This window comes from Hyposmocoma kahamanoa, unplaced genomic scaffold, assembly GCF_003589595.1.
Source record: "Hyposmocoma kahamanoa isolate Upper Pololo Valley unplaced genomic scaffold, ASM358959v1 170, whole genome shotgun sequence".
Lineage (NCBI taxonomy): Eukaryota > Metazoa > Arthropoda > Insecta > Lepidoptera > Cosmopterigidae > Hyposmocoma > Hyposmocoma kahamanoa.
Window position 1 is genome coordinate 407,082 of NW_020653614.1, and position 23,184 is coordinate 430,265.

The 23,184-nt window shown below is 37.7% G+C and overlaps 1 protein-coding gene across 1 annotated transcript in view; it reads right to left on the reverse strand.

Moving 5' to 3' along the window:
- Nucleotides 1-22,774, reverse strand: part of LOC113225711 (copper-transporting ATPase 1) — a 33,353-nt gene extending 10,579 nt beyond the window's left edge. The window contains exons 1-20 of the mRNA XM_026458112.1: nt 22,656-22,774; nt 22,115-22,232; nt 19,821-19,948; nt 18,732-18,856; nt 16,650-16,820; nt 15,429-15,511; nt 13,699-13,810; nt 13,434-13,600; nt 12,978-13,078; nt 11,812-11,940; nt 10,532-10,718; nt 8,086-8,183; nt 7,517-7,652; nt 7,285-7,425; nt 6,970-7,078; nt 6,041-6,200; nt 2,820-2,919; nt 732-932; nt 156-312; nt 3-83 (exon numbers count right to left, since the gene is read on the reverse strand). Coding sequence (XP_026313897.1) covers nt 3-83; nt 156-312; nt 732-932; nt 2,820-2,919; nt 6,041-6,200; nt 6,970-7,078; nt 7,285-7,425; nt 7,517-7,652; nt 8,086-8,183; nt 10,532-10,718; nt 11,812-11,940; nt 12,978-13,078; nt 13,434-13,600; nt 13,699-13,810; nt 15,429-15,511; nt 16,650-16,820; nt 18,732-18,856; nt 19,821-19,948; nt 22,115-22,232; nt 22,656-22,774 — 2,623 coding nt within the window. The remainder of the gene's footprint in view (nt 1-2; nt 84-155; nt 313-731; nt 933-2,819; nt 2,920-6,040; nt 6,201-6,969; nt 7,079-7,284; nt 7,426-7,516; nt 7,653-8,085; nt 8,184-10,531; nt 10,719-11,811; nt 11,941-12,977; nt 13,079-13,433; nt 13,601-13,698; nt 13,811-15,428; nt 15,512-16,649; nt 16,821-18,731; nt 18,857-19,820; nt 19,949-22,114; nt 22,233-22,655) is intronic.
- Nucleotides 22,775-23,184: the final 410 nt, after the last annotated feature.

Genomic DNA, 23,184 nt, shown 5'->3' on the forward strand with positions numbered 1-23,184 from the left:
ACCGCAGCCCGGCGCCGCCGCGAAGCTCGCGCACTTCAGCCCGCTGTCGCCGCCCAGCACCGCGCTGCACCAGCGCACGATGGCTGCAAGCACGGCCCGTCACTCGCCTGCGTCGCCCCCGCCCCGCCCCGCCCGCGCCCGCGCCCGACACCCACCGGAGGCCACGGGGTGCTCCGAGTTCAGCTCGGCCGTCAGCAGGCAGGCCAGCACGTCGGGCAGCGCGCGCGGCTCGCCCGTCAGCAGCGACACGCGCGCGACGCTGGCGCGCCCCTGCGTGATCGTGCCCGTCTTGTCGAAGATCACCGTCTGCACCTGCGGCGGGACGATCCGTATCAGCACGTGAACCGTGCCCTACGACGCCGCTCCCAAATTCCGAATGAACGCTTTAAACCCACAACGATTCCACAATTACCCCCAAAGTGACCCTAATGTTTAAGACTACCTCAAAAATGTCCCTCCTGTTCACCATTACCCGAAAATGACCCTAAAGTTAATATCCCTAAACACCAAGATCACCTCTGCATATCCCTAATTTCCTTAAATGTTTATGATTGCCCTAAAATTGTTATAATGCCCCAATGTCCACAATTACCCCAATACACCATTCCCCCGTATCTACGATTACCCCAACATATCCTTAATGTCCCTAATAAACAAGTAAACCCTAAAAATCCTTGACATCCGTAATTACAATTAACCTCCAGTTAAATTAATATACCAGGCCTTCTTACCTTATGAGCGTTCTCCAGTGGCTCAGCCCCTTTGACGAGCAACCCCAACCTGGCACCCCTGCCAGTGGCCACCATGACCGCGGTGGGAGTCGCCAACCCCAACGCGCACGGACACGCAATCGCTAGCACAGACAGTGCGAAATGGAATGCAGTTTGAACTATTAACTCCCATTTGGTAAAATCTGAGTGGAGGTAGATTTCCTGTTGAAAAAGGAGAACTGTAAACAGTTGTTTAGATAAAATAACAAGATTGTTTCTTTATCTGTAAGTCTTATAAGACCTATACACGGCGCTGATCACACTCAAGATTGTTATAGTTGTGTTCTCGTTCCTATCCGGTAAGGACGACTTTAACAGCACAGCAAGTACAGCAGCTTTGGTACTGTGTGCATTATAGTCTGTCTTTTTGATAATGAAGTAAAATGACAATTCGCTGCGCAAAGTGTTGCCCGCTTGTAGCCCGCTAGTGATTGCAGTCGATAAAAATTATATCGACTATCGATTGAATGTTGGTTACGCTTATGAATAAATACCAGAACTTGTTTCATCTGAATCATCATTGGCCCATTATTCGTTAAACTGCTGGACACATTTTCAGTTCATTTGTATTGATAATTTTTGAAAATTCATACATAAATACACAAAATTTTGTAAAACGTGTACAAAAAACACAAATAGGAGACATATTGTTAAGTTTTTCATTTGAATAATATAAACATACATAAACAAATCCCCCTGCCTTTATTAAAATGTGTATGACTAAAAATTTATTTCGATACTAATAAACCAATTGTCAAAATTAAAATAAAGAACACAAAACGCAATTAGTAGTTATTAGAACGTCCTAACATTCGCAATTCGACATTTTTGACAAAATTATACCTACCATCACAATCTATCGATAAAATTATCGACAACAACTACATGACTATTTATAATTTTACGAAAACTGGCAGCCCTGTAAACATCATTTTACTCCATCTTAAAAAATTACAGATTATAGCATACAATAATCCAGCCTGATATTAAAACTACAAAATATGTTAGAAATGCAACACATTCCTGCAGAATTGCCAGATGGTTACATTTCTTACATCGTCCAATTAGCGCTATTTCACACACCACACTGAAACAGACTTGAGAATGTGATAGCGTTCTCTTTCTCGCCCGAAAAAAAAATTAAATTTATTGTACGTAAAAATAAAAACACGTTATATATGGCATGGATTACAACTAAGCAGGTTTTGTACAAGTGTCTAAGGTGGTGGCGATACTTTCACCTCTCAACAAAAGATCTACCTGAGAAGAACAAGCAAGAAACTCTAGGGATTGCTCTTTTCAAATAAACTTAAATGCTATGGAACACACTTTGAATCATACTTGTGTGAAATCTAGACTCGTATTGTCTTTCCACACATCTTTATCTAACACATACTCTTCAATTCCGTAATATGACTTCAATTAAAATATTTTTAATGTAAGTTTTAAACTTACGAAATGATAATCTTAATATATGCTCCGAAATCTTATTGTAAAAACGTATATATCTTTGTAAATTGTACTGTAATGCCACAGTCTCCGGTCTCCTTAAACTGTTCTCTGAGAGAAACCCCAGAACCTAAACGGAACTATAACTTCTGGGTAATTGAATGACAAAAATCCGTGGCAATAACCCGTTTAGCTCATGGAGGTAGTAGCGATCTCTGACGTTTGAAAACAAAAAAAATACATTGCAAATGTTGAATGTCTACAAATGTTATTTACAAAGAGCAATCCCTAGAGTTACTTGCTCATTCTTCTCAGGGGAATCTGCATTACGAATGAGCGGTAGAGTTTAACCAATGTGACGATTTCAAGTGTAATAATGCTTACTTATGAAATAAAGATTATTTTGATTTGATTCTAGGTGGTAACCTGTGCCTCGTCACGTCGACAACCGTCAAAGAACATGTGAGCGCGAAACCAATCCTAAACACGCGTCTCGGGTGTTTTCGAGGCTTCTCTCCGAGAGTCCGGAGGGGTCTTTAGACAGTCCCGCAAAACCTTATTTTACCAAATTTCGGTTAAACATTTCGAGATTTTACTTACCGGTGTGATTCTCTTAATCTTATCTATATCAATTGCTCCAGTGATGATCCATGCAACCAACGTGAGGAGAGAAAGGAACACCACCAGAGGAACAAAGTACCTGTAACCAAATGCAACAATTCTAAATGACACTCTTTTTTTTTATACATACATTGATAGTGAACAATTAAAGTGACTAATCTAAGCCTCGGCCTGCCTCTGCTCTTGTTGTTTTTTCTGCTATCCCTAAGACAGGGCTATGTGTAACATAATTATAATGTTAAGACCTTATGTACCATCGACTCTTCCTACGTAAAGTATCGTATGTCGAAATTGCCAAGTTTACAGGGAAGCGTTAAGTTTTGAATTCACTGAAATGAGTATAACACGCGACTTTAGCATAGAAATGCTAAATTAAATTGTAAAATAATAAAATAAATTGTGGTTGTTCATCTAACTGATATCTAAGATTTTATAACACTCTGTTTGAGTTTTGCCGAATAAAACTGAGAAATAGAGTCACGTGTTATGCTCATTTCAGTGAATTCAAAATTTTAAAACGCTTCCCTGTAAACTTGGCAATTTCGACATACGATACTTTACGTAGGAGGGGTCGGTATGAAGACAATAAATATATTGAGTATTGAGTATTTTTTGTTTGGGACAACGGGTATGAGTGAATGAGTAAGTAGATCGAAAGTTAGGTTGGTTTGAAAAAAAAAAACAAATGCACGCGACTCAAATACAGACTTTTTTTGAAATTTCCAATGAGCAGTAATCGCATAAATATTTTTTTTATAATATCAAGTGACGGAACGAACAATTCGTGCGCCTGGTGGTAAGCGACACGTCTATCCATAACAATTGCAATGCCACTCAGTGCTTTGAATCGCCAAGATCTGAGGGGCACTGCCACTCCGCCCGTCACCCTGAGACATAAGTTAACAAGTCCCATGTGCCTGTAATTTCACCAGCACCCTTACCCTTCAAAACCGAAATACAGTAATGCTCAGATGACTGCTTGGCGGCAGAAATAGGTAAGGTGACAGGTATATTCAATATGGAATCTCGCAAACAGTTACATCTCGCGTCTTTGATGTTTGACATTGTTAAATTCAACAATCCCGATTATCTTTTTTCAAAGTTTCGCCGTATTTTCGGCGGAGTCGGTCGCCACTCGTGGATACGAGCGGGTCTTCGGGGTGGGTATAACCCTCGGGTGTCATAATAGGGTGAGCTGCTTTAGATGGAAGTCCCTGCCGATGGATCGGCAGGTTTCTCAACCATCTTCTGCAGCTGGTGTCTGGTCCGGTGGGGCTTCCTCGGGCCGAAGTAGGTCTTTGGAAACGGTTTCTGGTCAGGGTGTTAGGCTCGGTGTGGTGCCAGTCGCTGTATGTGGCTATACAGGGATTGTCCGGCGCGCCGGAACATGGTCTTGGCCAGGCGATCCACGAAGCTGTCGAAGCTTTCGAATGGCGTCATTCCTCACGTATCGTGGGGCGTCTGTGATGCACCGCAAGGACAACGACATTGGGGTTCTGAGTAGCTGCCTGTTGCACTCTACCAACGCATACCATGCTGGGGCTGCATTTTCAAAGTTACAATTTCCCCTTTTATAAACTACACGACCATAAACCCAGATCATTACGCGCCCCGCTAAGCGTACAGCGACATCGACCAGCAGCGTTCAAGGGCAGTTTTCGCTACCACGCAACTAAGTGTTGGAATAATATCCCACCACCGTAAGACTTCTAAAATGTAAATGCATTTTCAAGGAAAAGGTAAAGGCGCTACTTCTAGACTCTCAAAAAAAGGGTATTCCACAGCGCTTTTCTTAGGTAGCGAAAATTGCCTACATAACAGTGTGTAATAGCAACAGGATTTCATTATTTATAATTAAATTGACTTTTATATAATAATCGCTAAAAATTTCAATTTATAATTTGCTTATATTATTAACATAGTCAAATCATATCTAAAAAAATTTTTATCATTTATCATATTCATATTTACTTCTGTATTTATTTAGCTTCGAAATTATTCTTTGTTTAATTTATACAACACAAAAATGGCGTCAGCTGGCTGGTTACTGTACCCTCGACATCCTCTAGGTTATAGTTATATAGCTGAAAATCAACGGGTTTGCTCCTGAGTGAACATCGACGCTGAGCTATGGCCCACAACACACATACATCACTGGGTGTTCGGCAGTGCTGCGACTCGGCTGGTTTTTCTTTTTCTTTTTATTATTTTATATATTTTTCTGTTATCTATGTGTGTATGTAGATCCAAATAAACGTTTTACCTATCTATCTATCTACTTTCCTGGACATCGTGGTGACTGTTCGCCGATCCCACGGCGCCGGCTGAACCGGCGAGAGGTAAACCCGGGGTGTTTTAATGGGGTAGGTAGTGGGGTAGGTTAACCTACCCCATTAAAACCAGCCACTAAATCCCTGAGTCTATAAAGATTTTTCCCCTGTCAAAAAAAGGTACTTCCCTGGACGAAATCTTTCACAAGGAGCTCTTGCTACTCAATAAGACATAACATAATCTTCTCGATAAGATTATTTAGATTTAACCACATTTAATGACGAAAACTTAAATTCCAAAGATTTATTGTTGAAAAAAAAAACATTCTGAAACACTGAAAATATTACGTTATATGTTATAAAACTTAAAAGCAGTCGTACCCCAAAGGCCTTAAGGCTTCAATTTCTAAGGTGCATACATTTGGAAATGTTTAGTAGTAACCTATCTACCTAAACGGTAAAAGAAAACTCGATGAAACCGGCACGTCGAAAAATATTCGCAGACCTTAGAAAAAGTGTCAAATCCCCACTCTGCGTTGGCCAATAGCTTCTCGTAGGAGGCCTGTGCCCGGCACTGGGACTATATTATAAACTAAAATAATACCTCAAAGAAAAATCTACATGAACCCTTAAACCGACCACAATTATCCCAGAATATCTATAGTATCAGAAGTCCGAAATCACATTTACCCGAAATAACGTTATCTCGAATTTTCATAATCCCGAAAGTAATTTTCCTCAGAAACATTTGTTTTTAGAAATATTACGAAACCTAATTTACATTAATCGCTTCTTTGAGATAAGCATTAAAAAATATAACAAAATGAAAGAATAAGTTTCGTTATATGTCGGTTTTCAGAGTTATGACAATTCGAGCAAATGCAATTTCGGACATATGATCGGTTATCCCCTAAAACATAATTAACTCACCCAGCAATTTTGTCAGCCAGCCGTTGAACAGGCGCTTTTGAGCTCTGCGCTTCTTCAACCAGTCGCACAATTTGTGCCAACGTGCTGGCCTCACCGGTATGCGTCGCCCGCATCAACAGGGCACCGTGCTGGTTTATACTGCCCCCTATTACTAAAGAATCTGGGGAGAGAAATTTAATTTTAATTTAAAGGTTCATATGTATGTAAATGTATAAGTATATTCTTAAGTATATTTTTATGACGACAACACATGTAATGCACTTTTAAATAAATAAATAAATAAATAAATAAATTTTACACCATCTCTCTCCTTACTAACAACAAAATTTAAAACAGTATACTCCAAAAATTCAAAACACCATCCGAAAGGTGATAACTCGTCGATTTCAATTGCATACGGCCAAACACACAACTTTTAAATAAATAAAAGTACACAGTATAGATCTTGTTACGATAATATACCATAATAAACAGTAACTAGATAGTAAATAAGACACCCTGCCACTAGATGGCGGTGTTTTAATAATAGTAATACCGGTGACGAATAGGTGGCGCTTTTTATAATTGTTAATTAATATCATTCAGATCAACAAGAGATACGAGCAAGTAGGGCAGCTCCCTCTTGTTCGGCGCTATTTTCACCAATTTGTTGATCCCTAGACACTTGACATATCGCACCCCTAATGGAAGGATGGCATAAGTGTAGTAGTGGTCAAAAATGTTCATTGCTCCATTGAATACAGAAAAATATAATCTACATCCTCTCCAATTCTTGTAACTCTATCAATTAATGTTTTCGACAGACTTACAAGAATAGGGGAGGATGTAGGTTATATTTTTCTATATCTATGCACATATGGGATTTGTATTTTTATTCCAGCACTATTATAACAATTCCTAAAGTGCAAAAAATATTTAGAATTACAAACCTTTAGTCTTGGGCACAGGCATAGACTCTCCTGTAATAAGCGATTCGTCACAAGTTGTCTGTCCCGAGATCACTTTCCCGTCAACTGGGATTTTCGCGCCCGGTACAACCTGTTAATAAAATATAATATAATTTTAGAGTCGATACTACCTCTCTCAAAGTCTCATGATAGAGTTCAGCATCTTCACAAGTGTCAGTGTAAAATGTGGAAAAATATAGAAAAAAACGGAATTTTTTCCATGAACCACATGGCCAACAACGTCTGTTACGCAATCTGTTGGGTTAAATTCAAATGTTAAAACTTGCTAAGCCTCACCTTGAGCACATCATCTCTCTCAACCAAGTCAACCGGTATATTCTTCTCAGCGATAATATTGCCATCAGGTCCCAACGTAACTAACACTGCCTCCGTTGCTTTCAGAGATAGCAGTTTTGATAATGCTTCGGAGGTTTTTCCCTGTTGAACAATACGTGTAATAATCAAATGATGATGGTTTAAAATCTTCTCTCTTTGCGACCTGGTTTTGGATATTGGGCACAAAATTTACCTTGGCAATATGTTCCAGCCACCTGCCAAGTGAAACGAAAACAAGAAGCATAGGTGGGGTGTCAAAAAACGTCATAGGGCTGGTGTCCTTTTGAAGCGCCATTGATGCTATAACCACAGCCAGTGAATACGCGTAACTGAAAGAAATAATTGTGAATTATCTTTCACTGTCACAACAAATTAACTCGTTCCCATAGAACATATGGTAACTCTACAAAAACGTAGCATCGCGAGTTATATGCGAATGTGTGCGTCCGTACATGGTGTGTCTTGTCTTATTTATACTATGGTTGAAAAATGTGTAATGCTATAATTGAAATTGAAATGTATCTTTATTTCATAGGTAAGCTTTTTTTATGATATCGAGAGACGGGACAAAGAAGTTATGCGCTTGGTGGTAAGCGACACAGGCGTGTTAGGCTCTATAATAGTTGCAGTGCCACTCAGAGCTTTAAATCGTAAAGACCTGAGAGGCACTGCCACTCCGCCTGAGACATAATTAACGAAATGTATATCATTTTTTGTAGTGATTCGTAATTTATCTAATAGAAATATTAAACAATATTGTACCTTATTGTAGTCGTCATAGAGATAAGCACGTCCATATTGGAAGTACCGTGTTTGAGCGCCTTGTAAGCTTGTTTATAGAAATGCCATCCACCGACAAACTGTAATAATTATTTACGTGTTATCCATAAGGAGAATTCAGAAGGAAAACATTGCTCTGAAAATTGTAACTTTGGAGAAGATTCACAACCCTTGTGTTTCTAAAAGAAATAACTACAAGATATTGAAGTTCTGCTTAGGATGGTGCCTGGAACTGTATAGTCACCAGAAGCACTGAGAAATCAATTTTTCTCTCAACAACAAAGCCACCATGAACAGACTCATAGAATCATACAATGACCTTATTGAGACCGTAGACATTGACATATTTCATTTAAGGAAAACACCAAGCAGTTAATTCACAGTGCAAGCTTTTTTCAAAACTTTATACATCCCTCATAATTAACGAATACAGTAATACCCCGCTTTATGCGAGGGATGCGTTCCGGACAAAATCGCGTTAGGCGAAATTCGCTAAAACAAGGTTGTTCTTTTTTTGTGTGGCCAGTCTGGTGCTATAGTTTTTTCATCACCCTAGGATCTCTAACTTGACTTAACAATTGCTACCAGGGATAGAATAAAAGCTAAATATTGTAACGAACGAGCCATTCGAACGAACCCATCTTTTCTAAACCTCCTCTTCGTCTCTAAACTAAAGCTCTTATGGTCTTTTTTCTTGGTGGCGTCATTGTTCGTAAAAATTATCGTTTACAATTCACTGGATAACAGACAGTACCAATGTGATTACAAATTAAAGGACCTACCAAGAAAGAACTACCTCTGACTTTTAGTAACTGAGAAGCTACGGATTCAAATTAGTTAAATCAATGCATCGGCGTAAGGCGGGGTAAATTAGCGCGAATTTTGAAAATCGCGTTATAGTGAAATCGTGCAATGCGGGGTCGCGCAAAGCGGGGTATTACTGTACTATGATTTGTTGTATTGTTATAACTTTGTATTTCATTGGTCAAATGAATCGACGTCATATAGACCACTGGAGGTACACAATACCTATTCAGGCATCTTAATCAAGTTTGTGACGATGCGACCTCTTTCGTCGTCATTTTACCTTTTTATCACCCTTTTCTCTGGTTCCTGGCCATCTACTCTGAAATTTCGACTCGTTCTTCAATTCCTTTTCTTCGTCACTCTCACCGTCGCCACTCTCTACTAAATTTCTAAATTTCCGATTCGAGCACGCGTACTCGACTTCATATGAAATTCTGACCAATTATACCATTGTAAATAATGTCACCTAACTTCTTGTAAAGCATATTTATATATATTTTCTTGTAAATCAAAGTATCGTTCAAGCTCATGTTCATCTGTTTGACAATTGTCAAAATCAAGACTGTATAATGTTGCTTTTGGGTACATGTGTTATATTATTTATTATTACAAATTTATTATGTATGTATAATAAGTATGTTTATATTATTTATTTTATACCATACAAATTATCTATAAGCTATCTAGTATATTGTTCTTCTTGTTTAAGTGTCGCAACCTATTGGGTTTTTTTTCTGTTTGGCCCAATAGTTTACTGGTAGAGTTTGAAAGATTTGAACTTCAGTATATTGTGCAACAAAGTTTAAATAAATAAATATTTATACAAGCACAGGCCCTTTAGGGGTAAATTTATTTTTATCATGTCTACCTGTACGAAATTTAAGTAGGGAGTGTTTTTACATGGCTGTAATTGTACATATTGTATATCGTTATTTTGTTTTGTTATAGCCTTTACGCCTTTACTTTACTTCATCTTTCTTCCTATTCCTATTTTACAATAAATGATGTGAACCGAACCTTTCATCTGTTTACCCAAAACCCTTGGCCACAAACTAAGTATAATATACAGTAAATAGACTAAACAACACATTGAGAGAATTAAAATTCAGAATGACATGTGGTAAAACTTCGTACTTTGTTCAGAATCACATATATTTTTATTCACGCCTGTCTCCCATTGGGGCAGGCAGGGACTATGAATTTCAATTTGCTTATACAGACTGACACTAACCACTGGATCGAGTTGCATAGCCCCCAGGTACTGTCGACAGAACGTCACTACATACCACGGTTGGTACGTGAAGCCATCGAGATCACGAAGTGCAAATTATTTAACCGTGATGATGGTTTTAAACTGTCCAGTGCATGGAATCCGGTCCTTAGTGCGTGCAGTAATAAAAACAAAAACATCTCGAGTTCAATTCTGCGTGTGGATACAGTGACTTTACAAGGTCTATAATTATCCCAAAGGTTACAAGGTCCAATATCACTTCAAAGACTACAGGGTCCAAATTCACCTCAAAAATTACGAGGTCCACATTCACCCCAAAATTACAAGTCTAACTTTACCCCAAAAGTCAGCAAATACCCTAAGAATACGCAAAATGTATAAATAACTCACCTGTACAGGAGTGGCAAGTAGAAACATGACAAGATTCTCTAAACTAAGTCCGGGAAGTACACAGCACATATCCTTCGCGCTGTGACCGTCTGACATCATAGCCATGAAGTACGCCATGGCTATCATGCACGGCCCGCCGAATATTAGGGATATTAGAAACGCTGTTCGCCATTTTTTTATTTCTTCTCTGTAGATTGTTAAAAATAATAATGGGATGAGTGAGATTCGGAAAACAAAAATAAAATAGTAATACTTGTTCTAATAATAATCTAACTAGAGGAAACGCGGCCCAGGTAAAAAAATACATCACGCGTTCAAAAAAAAGGTGCTATTAATCTCGCTTTATCAAATTCAAACTTTGTTCGCGCCGGTACCTTCAATGAGCGACGAAGGTTTGTTGTATAACCTAAGCTCCGGTTAAACAACCGACCTCAATATCATTCATCCCCTAGTTTACAACCCTTACAGGTGGAATATGAAGTACTCTCTTTCCAACAAAAAAAGAATCATCGAAATCGGTTCACAAATGGCGGAGTTATCGCGTAACATACAAAAAAAAATGCAGACGAATTGACTTCCTCCTATTTTTGTAGTCGGTTAAAAATAGAACAATAATTTCGATGGCTACCAAACAAGTGGCATCAGAACATCTGGACGTAGTTGAGCAAAAAGGATCCAATCCACAAAATTATCAAAAAATTAGTTACATGTACCAAACGGTTCCTCCAAAATCTAACATCCTAGATCAGCAAAAAAATCCAACATGTAAACATAAATAAATATCTCTGGAGTTAGATAACATTATAAGGTTTGAAAATAAAATCAGACTGAGAAACAATTTTAAACTTTAAACTGCCATATCTCGAAAGTGAGTGGATGTGGCTTGGATCGTTTTTATTTAACTACGTCCATCTATTTTTTGTATTTCTATTCTTTCCTTCCTTATAATCAAGTCTACAATATATAGAGATAAAACGTGAAAAAAGTAAATTCATTGCATACATTATATTATATACTATATTTTTATATTCTAGCCCTTTAAGGATAAAAATGCAAGGTGGCTCGAATTATGTGTCCGGGAGTGTATTACAGTCAACTATAAATCGTCTTTATTTAACGAGCTCATCGAGATCCTCTACAACCTCTACTTGGTTCTGGCGGCTACAATATTCAATAAAAATAAAAATATTCACTAATTTTATGCACCATTTTTAGAAAATTATTTTTTCTTATAGTGACAGTTTAAGTTTCAACGTACGCTATAGTTACATGATACTTACTTATGTTCTAAATAGTTAGTTGTCCCTCTGTTATGTGGACCCATTACTGTGGCCTCAAAACCTAAGTTATTGATTGCATCACATATAGTACGTGGACCAATTTGTTCTGTGTTGTATTTTATTTTTGCTCTGAAACAAAAATTGTTCATCTGACGATCTGGGTATGGTAAAATAGTCTATGTTCGGGCCGTGTTACCAACATCGAGTACATAACCAGAAATAGAGACGAAATGTCATTTCATTTGTTTGAAAACTATTCCTCCAAATCATTACAGTGACAAACTGCGCTTCGGTGGGCCAGCCCGAATTCCAAACAATTGACGGGTGTCGTCAATTGTTTCACTTCAAATAGACGAGTTTTGTTTGAGCTTTGCTATAATGGACGAAAATTTAAAAATTACGTAATTTAATATTTAATTACCGATGAAATGTGATTCCGTTTGTATTGTAATTAGATGTTTTGTTTTTTTTCCCACACCACCGAATGGAGCAGCCGCCCATAGTTAGAGATATTACTTTATTACAATAAATACAGAATATTTTTGGAATATACGGAGACGTACACACAGGTCATTTGTTGGCGCTGTACTATTTCAGCTTTCTAAGTTGTGATTTCAGCGCAAACGAGAGTTGATATTTAAAAGTGATATAAGGCCCATTTGACTGATGAATTGTCAGGGATGGATGGTCGTTATTTCGTTTCTATTTCTGGTTATATACTCGATGGTTACCAATGAAACTGCTTTAGCTGTCAAATTTTTTTTTGAATAATTAGGTTCCTGTTTAAACAGCAACACTGTCAAAAGTTTGACAGATTATTGACGTTATTTAAAAAATGTTAAAGGGAATCGAACTCACGGTCTACATATCCTCCAGAATACTTAACCGCCTTAGCAACTTGGGAGAGACGTGTTTATCGAAATTACAATTTTAGAGATAAGTAATAATGATGTGCCAGACAACCACACAAATTACCTAGTCTCGAAACTAGGAAATGACTGTACAATTTTAAAATCTACCTAGATGTCAAAATGGTATAAGAGAAAAAAAAACTCCAGTAGCTATGTCAAAATAGTTAAGTAAGTACTACTATAGTACATACATACCATTTCTCCACTTTGGTGTATAATTAGCCTTACACACGCGCATAGGCAGTTTATACTTACTTGGAAGTTGTAAGTGCTACTGAACAAAACACAACTCCTGTTAGTTTAAGTACACTTTTTTCGATTTTGTTCACACATGACGCGCACGTCATGCCTTTTATCTGAAATAAAAAACTTTAATGAAGCTTTTGATAAAGTGTACGACGTGATTGATGGTATATACATGTGTGCAAATAACATATAGTACGCGACAATTTGGTGTTCTGTTTTTCCTATTTAGAGATAGGCGTGATAGCATTTAATAAAACTTAGGAACATTTTATTTTCAAGATTCTCTTAAGGTGTGCTGCAGAGCACTATACTGGGCCCTTATCTTTTCAGTGTGTATTAAAAGCGAACCATGCAAAAGTATTAGAACATTATTAAATTTCGGAGCGCAAGGTACAACACACAATTAGCACAGCGTACAACATGAAAGTATTGTAGTTTTTTACTTGTTTATTGGTCGTAACATACCAATAATTGTATCTCCCTATGGCCAGCGCCGTCACAGTCGCTTAGTACTTCTGCAGGGAAACCAAGTTCAGTGATCGACGCTGCTATGTCTGCAGCCGATATCTTCCGAGCCTCGTACCGTACTTCGGCTTTTGCTGCTAGAAGCGCAATCACTATGGAATGGACACCTGAAAAAATGTATAATATATGTAGATATATGGAAATTGACACCACAGGGAGAGATAAGTACCAGGTATATACATAAAAAGTGCAAATAATTAATTACCATATAATTTGGAACAGTGTTTCTCAATGGCTGCCACACATGACGCGCAAGTCATTCCTCGGACTTCTAACGTGCAACGTGATAACTCTTCCATCTGTACCGACAATGTTCCCTGCGGAAAAAAAAATCTGTTCAAGTTTTAGACTGTGCCACTGCGTAATGTGGACAATGACGCGAAAGAACAAGGAATATTTGAAGGTTTTTGAGATAGTACGAGTACATTTATCAAAACCAGTGTAGACTTTAACTAAATTTACATGCTACAAAAAGAAACAATTTTTTTATTTCTTGAAAGTGAATTTACATAATAATTCTCCGGATTAAAAAAAAATCTAATTTAATTTAATAATTAATAATAATAACGTACACCCTCAACATAGCCCCGCACTAGGGAAACCCTGTGTTGCGGATGCCATGGACACACACATAGACAATCACAAGTTACACCCAAACTCACGAGAGAAATAAATGTAGGCCATACAAATATTTCTCCCGGCCCGGGAATCGAACCTGGGACCTCTGCGTGGCAGTCCGGCATGGTAACCGTTCGACCACGGAGGCACTTAAATTGGTAAGATATGTGTATTTGTTTTTTTTACAGTTTACTTTTGGACATCCATAATTTATTCGCGTTCCGGTTTTGAAGGGTGCTGGTGATGTTACAGGCACATGGGATATGTCAACTTATGTCTTAGGGTAACAGGCGCAGTGGCAGTGTCCCTCAGACTTTTGCGATTTAAAGCCCTGAGTGGCACTGCAACTGCAATAGGCAGGCGTCGTCCCGTCACTTGATATGACAAAAATAGTCATTTATTTCGTTAACTCCCTTCACACACAATCCACCAGACTCACCCAATGCGGGTTGAAGCTTCACATATCTTTAAAGAGCAGGAATTCAGATTTCATCATGGCTTCGTCCTTCACCCTTAAAGTGACTCATAAAGTGACTCACTGAGTGACTAACTTAAGCAATAAATTAGTCACTAACATATGTAAATCTTCCAAAAAAAATATTAAGTACCAGGCGATCATAAGGTTACAGGGATCATCACGGTCGTTCCAGTAGTAGATAAGGTAAATTAAGTTTCGAGTGCAAAAAATATGTAACCACAGAATACGTATCGTAATAGTATGAGTACGAGTCGTATTATATGAGTCAGGTAATCCCCGTCGAGGTTTATATAGTGCTTTTCTAAAACAACGCGAGAAGTATATGAGTAAAGTATGAACTTGTATTTATGCACCATAATCAAACGCAAAATAAGTAATACGACATAGACAATATATATTTTTATTTTATTTTAAACAATTACGGACGTTGTTGCCAGTGAGCAGTTGGTTATTGATGTATTTTAAAGTTTAGAGCAGCGGCCAGAAATGCATTTTCATTCTTATTTTGCCGGCCTAGACCGGAAAAGAGTTGCAAGCTCTATAAATGATAAACATTGTGGGTTTTTTGACAGCAATGCAAAAATGTCGGAGCATGTTTGAGGAAAACATTTTCCTCGGAATATCTGAAGTATTTTTGATGCAATACATACTTATAATAAGAAACACATCATTCATTACGTGGTAACTTAGACCTTTGAATTACATAATACAGATACATAAGTTCATGTATACTTAGTTTTTCTGTAAATGGTGTCGTAAAATAAATTTTCAAGTAATTTCGAGTACCAGGAGAGCAGAGATGTATAGTGATTGCAAAGTAGTTACGACTCAAAACTCACATTGGCTTGAGTTTTACTCTTCACAGGTGTTGCAGGTTTGATCCCGTCGCCGGACCCCTCCTCGCTCCTACTCCGCGACGAGTCTGTCGGAAATAAATAAATAATTAAAAAATTGGTCACAGTATACTCTCGTTCAAATACTGTAATTAAAATTCCGGATACGATTCATAGGTGATTTCGAAATCCGAGGGGATGGATGCGTTACTTTTTTTTTCAATATGAAATTACATAGGAAATATAATTCCTATTTATATGTACTCAATTCCGTTAAAAAAAAATATTGATCATTTTTAAACATTTTGCTTTTTTCTTCAGCCATTTCGTCCGTGAAAAGCGAAACGGAATAAACATAATCTCAGTACAGAGTACTAAAAAAACCGACCTCAAAAGTACGTGGAATTACATCCATTTCCCAAGTTTTATTGAAATCGGTTACCGGAAAGTGCTCAAACCCGGATTCATCCCCTAGTTCGCCACTATACGGAACTTGACACAGGAGATAATAAAAATAGATTCTCACTACTCAAAGTATATTGAGAGAGAAAAACGCCTTGAATTGGAGAATAGCAAAATCAACCATTAAAATAATTGCTCCTTATAATAAAATTTAGGCGCTATTTACAAAAATGAATCTTGATTAGTGGACAGCCACTCTTAGAGGTGGATGATTTTCTTCAACATTAAATGGGACTACTATGGGGGTACCCTCTTTCCAACAAAAAAAGAATCATCAAAATCGGTTCACAAATACCGGAGTTATCGCGTAACACACATACAAAAAAACATACATTGAGAACCTCTCACTGTCAATAATTTTGAAAAAAGAAATAACAAATAATGCGTCACGATAATGGCCAGTATTATATTTTTATTAGAAATAGTCGAACCCTGGCCTAGTTGGGTGAGCGTCGGCTTGGTATGCTGAAGACACTGTTTCGAATCCAGCCGGATCGGATCAATTTTTCTGTGTTCGATCTTTGTATTAATAATTATAACAAACTAGTGAAGAAAGTACAACATATTTACCGCCATTATTTAACTGCCTCCGTGGCCGAACGGTTACCATGCTGGACTGCCATGCAAGAGGTTCCAGGTTCGATACCCGTGCCGGGAGAAATATTTGTATGGTCTACATTTATTTCTCTCGCGAGTTTGGGTGTACTTTGTGGTTGTCTATGTGTGTCAGTGGCACCGCGGGATTGTGTGCAAAAAAAAAATTACCAGGTGCCGTCTCCCCATCTGTAGCTACTACACTAACGTCAAAACCCAATTCGTAGACGGCATCCGCCAATTGTTGGGGCGTGACGACCGTGCGCCAATGCCTTATGCGCGCCTCCTCATCGGTCAGGCTTACCGATGCTCGAATCACGCCGGGCGTTTCTTTTAGGGCTCCTAGGTACAAATTTATAATAATAATAACAAAACCATTTATTAGATAATTAATATTAAAGTATGAAAATTAAAATATGATAATCTCAGTACATAGTTCTCAAAAAACCGACCTCAAAAGCACGTGGAATAACATCTATTTGGCAAGTTTTTTATTTATTTATTTTCAGGACAACCAACAAGACATGAATCAAATATAATAAAGTTGAAATAGTGATACAGATACTTATACTAAATTATGCCTTAATTAAATGTCGCTACGGAATGCAAATGTGGACACGACAGAAAAAAGTTAGTAGTTAGTAGTTGATCCAGTGAAATTAAAAAAAAAATAACTCAAAATAAACCATAAATGAAATAATATAAATAGCTATAATTAACAGAATATCATTATTAAAAAAAGTAACTATTAAAAACAAGATAATCTAATTAAAAATGTTTATAATATAAAATAAAAATATATATACAAATAAAATTTATGTGAAAACTACATTGACGCAGACGCGAGAGCAGCCTTGCGTGCGCTTAAATCGCGCAGGACTATTCGATTTTTTTTAAATCGGTTACCGGGAAGTGCGCGAAACTGGATTCATCGCCTAGTTTTTTTTATTTATTTTTTTTATTATATATTCGCCACTTCCCTCCGACATGATGGTCGAAGCAGTTGATTAGCGGATATGGTATGTATATTTATGTACATATATTTTTTTTAATTTCAATTGTACCTTTATGGAATGTGGTCGGGTATCCTTCAGAGACATTTTGTGTTTGATGATATCCACTTCATAATGTCCTCCGTCAAACTTTCATTACTTTCTGCATTATTTTCATTAATTTATATGTTACCCTTCACCATTGTTGTCTAATTACAATTTTTTTTATTTATCAAATTACAGAGTGCATGATTTACACATACTTTGTATAAATTATATAATATGTAATTTACATACTTTTCTTAGGCTATTTTTTTCCACTACTTATCTTAATTATTTCTATTTTTATGGTATATGTATAGATGTTATGTCTACAAACATAATGTTACATACTAATTTCTTACCTAGTTTTATTTCTTTGAATTACATCTTTCGCTATACTCATACTATATTGAAGTAATTTATCTCTATTTTTCTTACTTGCTAGTAATTCATATAGACAGCTTTCATTAATTTTGCAACCTGTTTCCATTTGCAGATTGAATCCACTGGAATCATACTTTGGACATTCCAACAGAAGATGCAGTACCGACTCTTCTTTTTATGGGTCACATACGCATTCAGGACTGTCCTTACATTTAAATCTCACCCCTAGTTTGTCACCACGTGAACGCTACGAGCGTCTACGTACATTTGATTTATACGCACACGCGCCCGCTGCCACTCTAAATAGGGCCTTACCCAGTAACGCTCAAATTTCTGCTTGTCAGCAGAAATAAGCAAGGTGGCAGTATTTCTCTGGACGAACTCTTTCTCATGAAGCTCTACTGCTGCTTTAATTTCTAACTTACAGTGAATGTTTGGTTGCAACACCTCTCGACAACGGTGAAGAAAAACACCACGATAAAACCTTCTTCTTCTTCTTCTTCCTATCCTTATGCCGTGCTAGGTAGGGTCGGCACAACATGTATTTTCATTAACAGCCGTAATTTTTATACTCACACCTTTCTTGTCCACGTCATCTTTCGCACAATCCATCCATCTTTTCTTTGGCCTTCCTTTCCCCTTATATCCCTCCACATTCATACCTAGCACTCTTCTCGTCACATGACATTCTTCCCTTCGCATAACATGTCCATACCACCTAACCAGAGAAACTACCTTCATGCATTTGAAAACCGTGTTTAGTCCCCAAGCCTTTTTAAAAGAACTCCCTTGGTCAGACGGACGGCTTGACGGTCAATATAGACTTGAAGCATACCTTCAATAGTATTGACGCATGACTGACACGTCATTCCTTTGACGGATAATTGCACTTCGCTCTCGTCGCTAGCGGTCGCCATGTCTATTAAAACTTCTGTTGGTATTTCTTTCGGTAGGAGTTTTCTGCAAACAAAAGCACCATTCTAAGTTATATTCTATATTCTTCACTCAATCATATAACACTTGAAATACTCATAAACTAGTAACAAATAAAATCAGATTAGTGAAAATCTTAAAACAAGGCATAAATATAAAAATTTATAGGTACAACAAACTACCAGTTTTAGAAAACGAACAAAAAAGGGTTCAACGCTATCTAGCGGCGTCTAATAGAATTGTACCTTATACTCCGTCCAAAAATGTATTTAACTTTTGACAGCTCGAATTCTAATCAATTAGTGATGTCCTAATGCGTTTCTGATTAGATTTTTTATAACAATCGATTTTATTCATGAATCGTGTCTTAGAGGAAGTGGTTGTATGTCAATCATTACGGAACTTCGGAGGCATGTATATGTCAAAAGTTATATAAATGGTTGGACGGAGTACAATAGAAGTCTTAACACAAGGTTTATCGAGCAAGTTTCGTTTTAGGGCGTGTTCCCATCATATCGTTACGTTCTATTTATCGTTGGAGGTCTATCGCGTCTAGTCTGTTCCCATATCACGCCTATCTGTCGTGATTATGTCTTGGACGTTTATTTTATCGTTGAACGACTGTCCTATCTAGCTGTTCTCACTAGATCGTGATGACAATTTATCGGTACACGACAGCCGCCTTGTCGTTTACACGACAGACTCGTTTAGACTATCTGTCGTCACATTTTTATCATGACGTTTTATTTATCGTCTGACGACAGTCTGTCGTCCTAATTGCAAAAAATCGTGAACAACAGTCGGTCGTGTTTTACTATATGTGAACAACTTCATTTAAATATACAACACTTTAAATAGCACAGCTATCTGTTGTAATAATATAATGGGAACGGACCCTTAGCTCGTGCAGGCACCTTGAACTGAACACATTTTACGTGCGATCCAATTGTCCTATAATAATCAAGACTTTTTTTAAATATGACAATGATACCTGGTCTCGTCTTCTGTTGTGTCTGCAGGCACCTCGAACCCCATATCCTCTATATGCGACCTGATCGCCTCCGTCGAACAGAGACGCGGTTCATATCGAAAGTAGCCCGCGTTCTCTGATAGTTCCACCTGAAATTAATTACATTTAAGAAATTACCTTTGACTGTACTCGATCACATATGTATTCACGCGAGAGTCATTCTCGGGCATCGAGTATATAACAAGAAATAAGGACCCTCCATCCCTGACAACTAATCCGTCAAATGGTACTGGTATCACTTTTAAATATCGACTCTCGTTTGCGCTGAAATCACAAATTAGAAAGCTGAAATAGTACAGCGCCAACAACTGACCTGTGTTTACGTCCCCGTATATACCAAAAATATTCTGTATTTATTGTAATAAAGATAATATCTCTAACAATGACGTCCTCATTCAGTGGTGTGGGAAAAACAGCAAAACATCTAATTACAAAACAAACGGAATCACATTTCATCGGTAATTAAATATTAAATTATGTAATTTTTCAATTTTCGTCCATTATAACAAAGCTCAAGTTAAACTGGTCGTTTTCAAGCGAAACAAAAGACAACACCCGTCAATTATTTGGAATTCGGGCTGGCGAATCGGGGCGCAGTTGTCACCGTAACGATATGGCAGAATAGTTTTCAAACAAATCAAATAACATTTCGTCTCTATTTCTGATTATATACTCGATGTTCTCGGGTTCGTATCATGCATCTAATTTTCGTAACAATTAAGTAACTTCACGATATTGTACTTAAATAATAAAAATTGCTACAGAAATTAGACACTGAACACTACTCTTCGGCAATTCTATCAATCTACAGACCTTTATACAAATACAAGCTAGCCAGGTGAAACCTGAAAATCAGCAATGCTGGTTCTTTACCTTTACCTTTTTGTACACATCACTCAATTGGTTTTTTTTCTATTCGTTTTTTTAAGTATTGTGTTCCTTATGTTTTGTGGAGAAATAAATACCCTTTTACTTTTTAACCGACTTCAACAAAAGGAGGAGGTTCTCAATTCGACTGTATATATTTTTGTATGTATGTTACGCGTTAACTCCGGTATTTGTGAACCAATTTTCATGATTATTTTTTTGTTGGAAAGAGGGTACCTCCATAGTGGTCCCATTTAATTTTGAAGAAAATCATCCACCTCTAAGTGTGGCTGTCCACGCATCAAGATTCATTTTTGTAAATAGCGCCTAAATGTTATGTATGGTTGATTTTGCTATTCTTTAATTCAAGGCGTTTTTCTTTCAATATACTTTGGGTAGTGAGAACCGATTTTTATTATCTCCTGTGTCAAGTCCCGTATAGTGGCGAACTAGGGGAGAAATCCGGGTTTGCTCACTTTCCGGTAACCGATTTCAATAACACTATGTGTAATTCCACGCACTTTTGAGGTCAGTTTTTTAGTACTAAGTACCTACTGATCTTATTGTTTTATTTGTTTTACAATACAATACAAAATTATTTATTTCTCCGCACAAAGCTAAAGGACGCATGCCAAAAATAAGTTACTTAGATTAGTTAGTTACATTTGTGGGAGACGGGAGCCTAAACTAGATCTAGCCTGTACGATAGGTGTCCAGGCACCCACCACCGTTAGTACAACACATCAAGTGGATAATGGAGGGACAAGAAAGACTACATTAAACATTATATTGGACCTTTGGACTCCTACAGGGGAAGGCAGACTATAAATCTCCACTGTGTACCATTTTCTCTTTTCTAGTTTCACTTAAATTCACCAATCCATTCATGCAAGCTCTCGTATCTCGTATCTCACTACGCACTTCCAGCCTTTTCAAGAAGAATCTCGAATTGATCTGTCCTTTCAATGTTAGGTTCCACGTTGGCTATTTTTTAATAATATCAAGTGACGGGACGAACAAGTCGTGCGCCTGATGGTAAACTACATGCCTGTCCATAACAGTTGCAGTGGCACTCCGAGATTTAAATGGTAAAAATCTGAGGGGCACTGCCATTGCACCCGTCACCTTGACACATAAGTTCCATGTGCCTGTAATTTCACCAGCACCCTTACCCTTCAAAACCGGAACACGGTAATGCTGCTTGGCGGCAGAAATAGGTAAGGGTGCAGTACTTCTCTGGACGAACCCTTTCTTTGTTCTATTAACCTCTTTCCTCACTCTGTTTTCACTCTTCTACTTCATGTGCCCTCACCTCAAAATACATTTCTCCATTCATATGGAGTATGACACATATGAGTCAGAGGATCATGGTAATGGAAGCCACTGACCTTAACGTCCTGCACTCCAGGCAGATCTTTGACGGAGCCTTCGATGCTGCTGACACAGGACTGGCATGTCATGCCATTTATTGGAACACGGACAGCCACCAGGTCTGCGCTGGGCTCTCTGTTGACAAAAGAAAAAGATGGTTAGCAATTTTCAATGTGCCGGATAAAAAGCTTATTAAAGACAATAGAAAAGCGAAGGGGAACGAAGGTTGTACATTTAATACGTCACAAGGAAGATCGAGTCCAAGTTATTTAGATCACATAAGGGTTAATGTCAGTGTCAGGAACTTAAAGTGCTGAACTAAGATGGTCGGTGATTACTCCAACGGCAAGAGCCTAGTTCTTAGATTTTGTTTATTTAGTGCCAAATTGTTTACAATTATAAGAATTTTGATTTTTTGTAATGTGGCAATGGCAGAATAACAACGAGGGATGAGTAATTAGCATAATCCTCAGATGCTGAGTCATGGCCCTTTTTGACATGCTTTTTTTATGCGAGGACTATATAATTAGCATAGTCCTAAGATGCTGAGTCATGGACCTTTTTGACATGCTTTTTTGTTGCAGAATAACAGTGAGGGCTATGTTATTAGCATAGTGCTCAGATGCTGAGTCAAGGACCATTTTGACAAAGTCCTCAGATGCTGAGTCATGAACCATTTCGTCATGTTTTTTTATGACAGAACAACAGCGTGAGCTACGTAATTAGCATGGTCCTCAGATGCTGAGTCATGGACACTTTTGACATGCTTTTTTTTTAAATTTTAGACTGAGTTTGTTTATTATTTTTTTATTTCTTTCTTTAATGTTTGAAATTGATGAATTTTTCATGTCAAGAAAACCGATTAGTAGCAGCAGTAGAGCTCCTTATGAGAGAGTTCGTCCAGGGAAGTACTGCCTATTTTTGCCGCCAAGCAGTAATGTCAACATTACTGTCGTTGTAATTTAAAGCTCTCAGTGGCACTGCAACTGTTATAGACAGGCGTCTAGCTTACCATCAGGTGCAGGACTTGTTCGTCCGGTCACTTGACATTATAAAAAAAAAGATTATAATTTATTTAAATAAGAAG